Source organism: Aquarana catesbeiana, linkage group LG01 (genome assembly GCF_042186555.1).
Source record: "Aquarana catesbeiana isolate 2022-GZ linkage group LG01, ASM4218655v1, whole genome shotgun sequence".
NCBI lineage: Eukaryota > Metazoa > Chordata > Amphibia > Anura > Ranidae > Aquarana > Aquarana catesbeiana.
In genome coordinates, this window is record NC_133324.1 from 915,953,446 (window position 1) to 915,966,077 (window position 12,632).

At 39.4% G+C, this 12,632-nt stretch overlaps 1 protein-coding gene across 3 annotated transcripts in view; it reads left to right on the plus strand.

Annotated features, from left to right (window-relative positions):
* The window catches only part of LOC141120431 (catenin alpha-2), an 863,441-nt gene that overhangs the window by 485,578 nt on the left and 365,231 nt on the right, over nucleotides 1–12,632 (plus strand). For all 3 annotated transcript variants that reach the window (XM_073611011.1, XM_073611012.1, XM_073611013.1), the window contains one exon: nucleotides 8,867–8,959. In XM_073611011.1, the coding sequence (XP_073467112.1) occupies nucleotides 8,867–8,959 (93 nt within the window). The remainder of the gene's footprint in view (nucleotides 1–8,866; nucleotides 8,960–12,632) is intronic.

The following is a 12,632-nucleotide window of genomic DNA, read 5'->3' on the forward strand; positions in this document are numbered from 1 at the left end:
AAAAATAAAACGATGGAGTTTTGCTTTAACCTGAGCGCATAGCTGACATATATTGTGGTGCAATATTTATGTTTGGTCCCCCCCCCCCCTATTTACATGCTATGTCGAGAATGCTGATGCATCAGCAAAGAATAAAAGAGCAAAGAATAATTTGATGGAAAAAAATTGACATCCAGCTCGAAAGGCTGTTAATAAACAGAATAAAAGTCATTTACTTCCCCCTGAACTGAAAATAATTACATTAAGAGTGAATCTTGACTTGGAGTATGCCCCAAAGATTCTCCGAAGACCAGGATGGCTTTTGCTCTGGTAAAGTTTGACATAGTGATGCATGCAAGCCACGTCCTAAATTGCTGTGAAGTGGAATGGACCCTGAGAAGAGCAGATGGATTGGGGCTTATCCAGTGATGTACACAAGACAAGGGAACAGATTAATACCGCGAGGGGAGACCAGGAGAAAATTGCAAAGGCGAGGGCATTTCAACTCATTCATGAATCATCTCCAACTGGTATCTCAGCTGCGGGGCATCATGAATACTCAAACATGCTATTTAAAAATGGATCACTCGTTTCCTATGCAGATGTGAATGGCAAAGCGTGTTCCTGATGCCATCTCAACCTACGTTTTGCCAGTGAGGTTTCAGTTACTAGTAGGTTGACTTTCTTTTTATAGAGGGGATATCCTTTGTACTTGAGGGAGAGTTGACATCTTTGCACGAGGTATAAATCATGTACTGCTTGAACATCTATTTTAAAACAGCTTCTGGCAGGTGCAAAAAAAAAAAATCACACTTATTTGTGTTGCAATTAATTCAGTAAAATAAAAAATAAATACATATCTATCTATATATATCTATATAGATATATAGATATATATATCTGTATATATATATATAGATATATAGATATATATATATATCTATATATATATATATCTATATAGATATATATATCTATATATCTATATAGATATATAGATATATATATCTATATAGATATATATATATATCTATATAGATATATATATATATCTATATAGATATATATAGATATATATATATATCTATATAGATAGATATATATATATAAATAATTATAAATATATATAGATATATCTATATATAACTATATATAGATATAACTATATATATCTATATATATATATATAGATATATATAGATATATCTATATATATATAAACACAGGAGGGGCGTTCAAGTCAAACCGGGACTTTTGCATTTATGTAATAAAAGAACATATTTCAAGAAAAGTAGAGAGAAAAAAATGTAGAGTTTTCATTTCCTGAAAATTAATTTTGAGTTAATGAAAAGTGCAAAATTAAAGTGACACTGTCAACCCCCCCCCCCCCCCCAAGTTGCAAGCCCCTGTAAGAGAAGTTGGAACCTTTTTACCTTTAGTGTTCCGTGTCTTATATCTTCACTTCACTGCAGTGCTTCAGCCTCCACCAGACTCTTCAGCATTAAACAATTCTGGCAATGTCTATTGACAGTGTCCTCGATGGTGATTTGATTTTTGAACCCTTCTCCCACTACTACAATCGCCAGTAACATAGGGGTCAGAGGGTGCAACCATAGCTTGTTAGAATTGCTAAATAATCCAATGGAGGGCACTTGAATAGAGTGTCTAGGAGATATGGGTTACCAGAAAAGTAAGTATAACCCCCCCCCCCCCCACCACCACCACCACCACCTGTTGAAAGTCCCTAACTACCTGGGGCCTTTTCTTGGCCAAAAATCAGCTCCTCATTACATTTTAGCTTTTTTTTCAGAAATAAAAAGACAGCAAACATAAATGAATGAATAAGTAAATAAATAAAATAAAAAAAACATCAAATAAACAAAAAAAGGGCAAAAAAAATAATATTTTGCCCAAGCAACTCAATGAGCAAGACTGAGAGTCACTTTTTCAGTGAGACTTTGCCAGCTATGAGATTAGTAACCTGTTTATTCATAGGCCAGGGGTGGGAAAGTAACCAAGCCATATTGCTTAACATCAGCAGAGGAAGTCAGGTCACCAGTTGGGATGAGCTCGGATTTGGTCCGAACTTGGCATTGAACCAAACCTGGAATGGAGCTTTCTCTTCTGCTTACTGCCTTAACCAACTGTGGCCCTGACATTCCCTGCCCCATTGCTGAGCATATAATAAGGGGTGGGAATGCTTGTGACATCATTGTCCTCATATGGCCATATCAATGATGTCACAAGCATCTCTGTCTCTTTGAGTATGTGCAGCTGTGGGGCAAAGATTGCCCTGGCTGCAGTTGGCTTGGCAGCAATAGGCAAGATTGATGTCTTCCTTCTGAAGCCACGTTTGGACCAAACCAGAGCTCATCCCTAGTCAACTGCTACTAGTTTCAGAAGTTTATGGGATGACAAAAGCAACTTGAACCAAGTCAAGCACAGGTCGAATGCACCTGCCAATTCTAAGTGATCCCAGACTCTGTCTCAAACAGTTCAAAAGCATGCTGGATTTGCAGTCCAAAGCCCACCAACTCTGGCCTAAATCTTAGGTCTGAATGTAGATGACATATTTTACAAGGTAAAACAGCACTCCTATATGTATTCTATTTATGTATTGAGTTATTTACCTGAAGTTCAGCTGTAAAATGTAAATTTCTTCTTCAAAGTAATCTCTTGGAATCGTCTTTGTGCAGCGCCTGAGATGACACCTACATCATTATAAAATGCATAACTTGACATACAAAAGGATTAGGTTCAATAAACTTTCCCGCATCCTCTAGAGATGAGTATTGGAGTCTTAGGGTTTGTTTTGCATTTGTGTTGGGAACATTTTAATCATCTGAATGAATACATGTAACATTACAACTAATAAGACTTTTGTTGCAGAAGTGGCAGCCAAGGACATGCAGTGCTTTCTCCGTTACTAGTGTCATTTTGCAGCTTTTTGACATTAAATTTGATTAGATCTTCTTCCTGCCAGTTTTTCCATTCCAAAAATATTTGATAGAAGGCTCAAAGCTGAAGTTTTAAAAAGGTCCCTACAGCTTTAGTCAGTCTATCTGCCTGTAATGAAGTATGTCCCACAATGCACAGGCAGTCGGATCCTGGAGAACTCTTCCTCTCAGGGATGCCCTGGCCTCTTCCTGTCCCTGAACTTCTAGCGCTTTAAAGGTTGAAAGCTTCAGATCTTTAGCAGATAAGCAGTAAAAATAGTATAGACACACCCTCTCCTCCTCCTTTCCCCTCCATTGTGAAAAGTGCTTTTATTGCTTACACTGCTTGTAACATGATCTGTGAATGGAGGGGGCACTGCAAGACCCCCCATTCACCCCTCATTTACAGATTGTGTTACAAGCAGTTTAATCAATAAAAAAACTTTTCTAAATGGAGGAGGACAGGTGGGGTCCCAATCGGACCATCTGATTCTGTACTGCTGTGCTGCCAGAAGACCAGACCACTGCAGCACTAGAAGTTCAGAGCCGGGAAGAGGACAGGGCATCTCTGCACTGAAGATTTCTTCAGGATCCAGTTGCCTGAACAATGTGCCCAATCAACGCCATGGAGCAAGAGCTGAGCTTGAGACAATCTTTTTAGCGCACAAGTGTCCCAAAATCAGTCTCCCAACAGCTGGATAAATTTACAACGCACCCTGGTGATAAGCAAGACCTATTCCATTGGCCCCAGTGCTATCTCAATCAATGAATCCCAACCCAGTTCCACAAAATGTTATCTATCCTTCAACGGGTATGTATCTCTTCCAGCATATAGTGTACCAGATCCCTACATGAGGACACAGAGTTGTTGAGAAAAGCTTTATTGGACATAGTTTTATTCTGTGGGTCATGCAATCCAGTAAGGATCTGGTACACTTTATGCAGGAAGAGATACACACATGTTGGAGGATACATACTTTTTTGGGGGGAAGTGGATTGGGATTCATTGATTGAGACAGAGCTACCTGATGTACTGTATGACAGCAGTGGCCTGAATCTCCTAGATATTTCCAGCACAATGTATCTTAACCCTTGCTGCAAAATGTAGCAGGTAAAGAAAAGTAAAAGAGAAGCATACAGGCGGTCCCTGGGTTTACAAAAATCCAATTTACATATGACTCCTGCTTACAAACAGAGGGAGAGAACAGGAAGTGAAAGGAAATCTACCCCTAGGAAGGGAAATTCACTCCTGTAAGAGTTATCATGGGAAAAAGGTGTCTCCACTGAAGCTTCATTACCAATCCTTGTTTCCACAAGAACCCAACATTTTCAAAATCCAATTGTCACAGGGGCAGAAAGTGAGGTGAAATCTTCTGAACAGGGGCACAGACAGCAAAACAAACATTACAGGGGTGTTAACCCTTCTCTAGGCTATCCAAAAAACGTAAAAAATAATTTTTTTGGCTGGAGCTACACTTAAAAAAAATGTACCTGTTCCGACTTACACACAAATCCAACTTAAGGACAAACCTACAGACCCGATCTTGTTTGTAACCCGGGGCTACCTGTATTTTTTGTTGTATAGGCAGCCTCATCCAAGAGGGTTTAATTGGGTATTACCCTGTTTCCCTGAAAATAAGACCTAGCGTGATTGTCAGTGATGGCTGCAATATAAGCCCTACCCCCCAAATAAGCCCTACCCTGTTTCCCCGAAAATAAGCCCTACCCTAAAAATTAGACCTACAAGGACTTTAACTAGGGCTTATTTGGGGGGTAGGGCTTATATTGCAGCCATCACCGACAATCACGCTAGGTCTTATTTTCGGGGAAACAGGGTAAATATTACCTTAGAAGTCCACTTTATATACCTATACGAACTATAGCTGAAATGGATACAGTTAACACTTCCTGTAGTTGTAAACCCAGGTATAACCATAGAGCAAACCTGCACCAAGATATACACAGAGGTCGCCATTGCTGACTTTGCTCTGAACAAGCTAGTTGCTTAGCCCTGAATCGCCGATTTGGAACAAGCAAGCAAACAATAAAGTCAGAATTGTAGACTATTGATTAACGTAGCAACCAGACAAATAATTTTTTCAAAAAGACAACCTACATATGTTGTCCACAGTAGTTCCTTTTATTATTTTGTTCAGTGGTTCTTGCTTATATGTTACCGCAATCAGAAGCGCAGCAACTTTAATGAGAGATGAATTTGTTCTTTAAATTTTCTGCGTAAAAAAAAAAAATTATTATATTCATTAGTGTAATTTACACTGGAATTCTTGCTTAAGGCTGGGTTCACACCTATGCCAATTGGTGAGAGTTTCTCAATTCCCATCTCCGGGGTGGCCGCGGGTGCACTGGAAAATGGTCCTGTGCGTCTTTGGCTCCGTTTCAGGTCCGAATTCAGGCAAAAAATTGGACCTGAAACAGTGAGTGGGGGACACCAGACCCCCTTCTGGGACACGTGGCCGTAGTTAGTGTGAACCCAGCATTATTCTAAAGAAGACTTTTATATTTACTCCCTTGTCATTGGGTATATATAAGTGCAAGTGTACTATGGTCTGTTTTTTTTTCTGTTCTACATATATTGTATTCAATATAAAAATTATTGAAAGTAAAATTAATAATTATATATAATACTTTCCTGTTTTGGAAGAAGCCCAGAGTAATAGCAAAACAATGCTGGACATTCAACTCTGTAGACATTTTTCGTATACTTTGTAGTCAGCGAGGTCTTGTTTCTAGGAGCTAACAGGCTATACCTTATTATTTTTCTCTTGGGACTCCATTTTTGTCCCCCCTATTGAATTTATTGAACATGGACTTGAGCTGAAGTGCAGTAACTTGTAGTACCTTGACTATTATGTTTTTTTTTTTGTTGCTTAGCACAGAGATCCAAGTACTCTCCCTAACAATGCTTGTATCAGTCGTTCGTTTCAAAAAGATATAGGCAGACAGTATCCAGGGTCACCATCTACTTCCTAAACTGAGATGTTCGCTCAGAGATGACACAATCATGAAAATCCTGGTGGCTGTGCAATTCTTGGCACTCAGTGACCTCCCTCGGGCTCTAACGAAATCCATCAGCCAAAGATAAAAATTCCCATAGGATCTTTAGAATGCTGAGTGTGAACCTTATGGCTTTATGTATAACGTAATTCATGAGCTATCCACATTAACTTGTATATCTAGGTGGATCATTTTATTTTTATATATGTCAGCTCTGAACGTTTCAGCAACACTTGGTCTACTTGGATAGCATTCAAGTATTCTTCAGAAGTCAATTTCCTCTTTTTTTTTTTCTTATAGGGCTCTATATAAAGTATACAGTATTATGACACAGATGAATAAGAACTCATTAAAGACAAAGTTGATACTTGACCTTTTTATCCATTTATAATTTTAACCCCAATCCCTGGGGTCTGCAGATTCAGCCAACCAGTCCTTCATATTCCTTCGTTTTCTCATCTGTAGTCTCTCCCATCTTTTACTGCTACATTAGTAGACCTCTCCTGTCTAGGAAAATTGGTTAAATGGATGTTAGACTTTCTAATTTGGATACAATTTTGAAAGCATAGTTGCGTAAATAATGTATTTAACAAGCAGATGGATCATATTTATACTCTACCTCCCTGATCAATGAAACAATTATTTTTAGTAATAATCAAGAAATGAAACTAACAATATTAAAGTGCAGAGTGCAGAGAAATGATTGTTGATACCACCAGAAATTCAAAGATCTCCTAAATTATTTTTTGAACTAACAACTCGGCTTCTGTTGCACTAAAATCCCAAGCAATGATGTCAGCCCCACCTAGTTCTTCTTTCCCCTCTCCTTGCCTCTATTGCCTAAGGGGGTGTTTCTGTAATCCCCGAGTAGAACACGGGACAGGGATGGTTGGGATTTCAATTCAACAAAGGCAGCATTGTCTGTTCAAAAAGTGGGTTCACTAGATTTATGGCAGATCAGAAGGTATTTTTATGTGCTTACCTTCTTATTAAAGCAAAAAAACATGATGGATTTTGCATGTATTGCAGAGGTATACTAGGTATATTTTTAATTGCTTGTGCATTCGCTTTAATGGTCGGAAAATAAATACAGAAGGTGATATTTACATTGGTGGTTAAAGAAAAGTATCTACAGTGGTGGTCAAGGAAACAGTGGCTTCTTACATTGCTGGTCTGTGGAGAAGTGGTCCCTTACATTGGTGATCAGTGGAGAAATGGCTGCTTATATTGCTGGTCAGTGGAGAAATGGTTCCTTATATTGATGGCCAGGGGTAAAGTATCCCCTTTCATTGGAGATCAGTGAAGAAATGCCTCCTTACATTGGTAGTCATTGAATAGTTGCCCCCTTACATTGGTGGTTAGTGAAAAAATGCCCCCTTAGGCTGGGTTCACATATGTGCGGCCGCGGTTTCTAGCCTGTGGGGCAGCGTGTGAGGCAGCAGGAACTCATACAGACACGTGCAGTGAAATGTAAAAATAATAAACTGCGCTAAATACTCATTACGTTATTTAAAACGTTATTTAGGTGGAAAAATTGAATACCACAAAGATATATATTTTTAAAATTGAAAGTAAAGTCCAGATATCTCCTATGATGAAAAAAAATTCCACGTGCAGTGGAATACTTGTATTGAAGTAAAGCAACGACAGTTCAAAACAACACAGAGGGATGCCTGCTCAACTGGGTACACTCATGAATTCCAACAAGGTGAGGATGATAGGTATCAGCCAGGTTGACAGCATCTGTTAAGAGGTTGGAATTTGGCCTGGCCATCCAGTGCCCAAGTGGGCAGATGTCTAAAGTAGTTGCGACCCTACGCTTTCCCTCCTCATTAGGAAGCTTTCCCTAAAGCTGGTACTTTCCCTAACAAGTGGGGTACCTATTTCTACCCTACCAACTCACAGAAAGTGCTCCAAGTCTGCGAAGCAGGGTCTTACATAGACTTTGCCTGACCCAAGATGGCTTGCCGAGTCACATGGGGTGTCAGCATCCAGTCAGGTGATTCCCCAGTGACCCAGTAAACCATAGAGCAGTGATGGCGAACCTTGGCACCCCAAATGTTTTGGAACTACATTTCCCATGGTGCTCATACACTCTGCAGTGTAGTTGAGCATCATGGAAAATGTAGTTCCAAAACATCTGGGGTGCCAAGGTTCGCCATCACTGCCATAGAGGAACTGTATTCCTCTTAACTTCGTCTCCAACTGCAGTGCCAGTGTAAAAGAGCGCCATCTGCAGTGGAGAAAATAGACTGCTCCTGCCTAAAAGGTGTCCAGAAAAGAATTTCCTCCTTACATTGGTGTTCAGTAAAGAATTTCCTCCTTCCTTGAGGCGATTCAGTTCGCATTTGCAGCGCTTTACAAATCATTCATTCATTCATTCATTCATTCATTCATATGTTGGTGATCACTGGGAAAGTTCCTGCCTTACTTTGGTGTTGGAATTAAGCAGGCATCATGATGTAGGAGAGCCACTGTAAGAGACCACTGTTCAAAGAACACCTAGCATTCTATGAAGGAACGTTAAGCTTCCACCTATCTCTGGTTGGGAAAGGCTGTTCTAGATCATTGTGAGATAACTGTCAACCTATAGATTTCACATTTCTTTGTATGACAATATCTTGAAGCAAGATCAATATTCTTCTTTTTTTTGTGTTGTAATCTTGGTGAACATTGGTTTCACCAAAAATATACCATGACAAGAAAATTGCTGCATCATGTCAAAGTGTATAAAGGTTTTTTTAAACATGAACAAATTTATATCCTGTTACATTGCCCTTGCTATTCCTTTTGTTGTTCTCCTGATAACTGTAGATCTGATCTCTTGTCTTGTCTTTATATAATAATTATTATTATTTCTAATAATTTTTACAAAACAGTCTTTATAACAACTTCAAGCATTTTATTAATTCCTCTACTCTGTTCTGTTCCTTCAGGTTGCCAACCTGGCTTGCTCAATTTCCAATAATGAAGATGGTGTGAAATTGGTTCGAATGGCAGCCACTCAGATTGACAGTTTGTGTCCACAGGTATGTGTCTTTAACCACTTCAATACCGGGCACTTTCCCCCTTCCTGCCCAGGACAATCTTCAGCTTTCAGCGCTGTCACACTTTGAATGACAATTGTGCGGTCATGTAACACTGTATCCAAACTAAATTTTTATTATTTTCTTCCCACAAATAGAGCTTTCTTTTGGGGATATTCGATCAACTCTGGGGTTTTTATTTTTTGACAAAACATTTTTGAAAAAAAAAAAAAGATTTTCTTTGTTTCTGTTATAAAATTGTGTTTTCTCCTTCACTGGAGGCCACTGATGAGGCTGCACTGACGGGCACTGATAAGGCGGCACTGATAAGGTGGCACTGATGGGCACTGATGAGGAGGAACTAATATGTAGAATTGATGATAGGCAGCACTGATATGTAGCACTGATGAGCACCGATTGACGGCACTGATATGCAGAACTGATGGGCACTGATTGGTGGCACTGATGGGCACTGATTGGTGGCACTGATGGGTACTGATAGGTGGCACTGATGGGCACTAATAGGTGGCACTGATGGGCACTAATAGGCGCACTGATGGGCAGCACTGATTGGCACTGACAGGTGGCACTGATGGGCACTAATAGATGGCACTGATGGGCACTGATAGGCAGCACTGATAAGGGAATGATTGGCATCTGACATGGGCATTGATTGGCATCTGACATGGGCACTGACAGGTGTTACTGCAGGGCACTGATTGGCACTTTGATGGGCACTGACTGGCACTTTGGTGGGCTCTGACTGGTGGGCACTGATTGGCAGCTGTGGTGGCACCTCCGCTGATTATCAACTCAGACCCCCCTCTGACAGGAGAGCCGCCGATCGGCTCTCCATGTCAGCATGAACCAAGGTTACCGTCACTTCCCAGGTACACACTGTGATCAGTTGTGATTGGTCAGAGCTGATCACGTAGTAAAAAGCCTACGTCAGAGGCTCTTTACCTCTTTTCGCCATCTGCGGAGATTTCCCTTCACTTCCAGTCCCATAACCAAACAGGAAGTGAAAGGAAATCCCTGTAAATTAAGGGAGTTCCTCGGGGAACCCCCAGGCCCTTGTGTCCCCAAATGTGGGGTTTTCTTTCACTTTCAATGATAATGGTGAACAGGACAAATAGAGAGGAGGAATCTTCTTAACAGGGGCACAGATAGCTATGCAAAAGGACATGCTTTCTAATTTCTAATCCCTTTATACTGTATACAAAACAAAAAACAAAAAAAAAACAAAAAAAAAAAGCTTTACCTTTAGTTGTACTTTAACTTATTCAATCAAAAAATGTATCCAGATACACAAAATTGACTCTTATCATTTGGAGGTTATTGGATATTTTTGGGTAAAACCGTTCATCCACATTCAAAGTCTTAAAATCATTTGATTTTATTAATGAATCAGCTCTCATAGGATTTGTTGGCTATTCCCACACACTGGTAAATGATGTCATATGAACGATCTCTGGTTGCTGGGGGATCACGTAAACTGTATTACAGTGTAGCAGCTACAAATCATATTCAGATTAGCATTGTCCAGAATAATTCTCCAGTACAGGTTTGAATTTCACTGATGGCGGCTCTTAAAGGCAACTTGTCATTGCAAAAGTATCTGTGCAGCAATTATCAGCTCTTATCTGGGATATCAGAAAAGGCAACTTGCCTATCTGTAATGACTGTCCTCTGATTTCACTGCCTAATGCATCACTGACCACATAGCTCCCAACTGTCCCTGATTTTGATGGACTGTCCCTGATTTGGAGCATTGTCCCTCTGTCTCTCATTCCTCCTCATTTGTCCCTCATTTTGGTCTGATCTATATAGTTGTATATAAAATGCACTTTTTATCTTTCAAAAAGTTTTTCCCGGTGCTAAACCTTTCATCCAAATTCTAAATTGCTGCATTTGTAAATTTGAAAAGCCAATATAAAGGAATTTTAGTGTTAAAAAAAGCCCTTTCGGATTTAATTAATTTTTATTTTTTTTTGAGGGGGGGTAAATTCTCCTTCAAGGGGGTGCGGCAGGGGGGCGTGTCCTATACCTACATACGTTTGGTAGTAGGTGTCCCTCAATCTCATCTCAAAATGTTGGGAGGTATGCTGACCAGTAGAGCTGCAGATTATGGATAAAAAGAGAATCGCTATTTTTTTTGTTTAGAATAAAGATCACGATTCTCTCATGATTCTCACGGCGTAACATCATCTTTCCCATTATACAGAAAAATTGGGCTAACTTTACTGTTTATTTATCTTTTACTTAATTGAAATGTATTATTTCCCAAAAAACTGCACAAATACTGTGTGACATAAAATATTGCAATGACCACCATTTTATTCTCTAGGGTCTCTGCTAAAAATAAATAAATATATATATTTATATAATGTTTGGGGGTTATAAGTAATTTTCTAGCAGAAAATACTGATTTAAACTTGTAAGCAACAAGTGTCAGAAAGAGGTTTAGGTCTTTAAGTGGTTAAACTGACCTCATTTACAGACCGAAGTTCAACCCTTTGATCTAAAAGAACCAATTGATACAATGTTTCCTTTTATCTCTCAGCACTGAGCAATGTTGTGATAAACTTTTAAAAATATAAAAGAAAAAGAATTGCACTAGGTGCACAAAATGTGAAATGAAAATATATTGGTGAAAATAACAAAAAATTTTTTTTTAAAAATATCCTGCAGCTGAGCACTGTAACCCCGATATAAGGGCACAAGGAATAAAGATAAAATAATGAGTGCAGCACTAGATAGGTACCACATGTAGCACTAACTCACGGTGGAGCTGCTGATTTAAAGCAGGCTGTTACCGTCACCTTGTTACCTGTAATTTCACCAATACCGGGTCTAGGGGTCCCTGTTGAGCTTACTATAAGACAATGTAGGCACCAGTCACTTGAGTACATTTCCAATGCTTTAATGGGAGATAACTGGAAGAAGTAGCAGGAAAGAGGTAGAAGGAGAGTTGCAGGGAAGTTCAAAAACCTTTTCTTGGCGTAGCATCAAGGAATTTAACTCTTTAGAATGAATGTATCCTCAGTTTAGGATTAAATCTCTGCCTGCCCGGATAGGTCTCTCTCACTAACCTAGCCTGTTGCTTTCCAACACTGACCTATGATAAGGACACCCACAGGAACAATGTGGAACTGCACGCAACACAGCCAAGCTGGAACAGAGGCTAATATAACATTAGATTGAATCTGAACTATGTACAGAACACTAAATTTACCTATAAGCAGTAGATTGAAAAATCTACCAGCGCTACACACAAATAATAAAATTGTGTCTAATATCAATAAGTGCAATTGTGCTAATCAAATACGAACGATAACAATGCAACAGTGCAATTATGCTAATCAAATACAAGCAAAAATGTAAACGTCCATTGAAACAAATAAACAGTGCGTAGCTAAAACACAAAACCATGAAAAATTGTGAAAAAATTGTAGAAAAAATAGTTTGTGAATAAAGATATCCAGATGGTAAATATCCAATAGGAGACCCTGGATTTAAACTTTTTTCCACCAGTGCTGCCCGTCACCTGAGAGTAAAAAAGTGGAGGCTTACCAGAAAGCCTGCGATGCCCTTGTTCAGGGGGGTCAAAACAGGGGCATGAGTGAAAAGCACCTAAACGGCGCGTTCCCGGGAGACCATCCCTATATCGCAAACG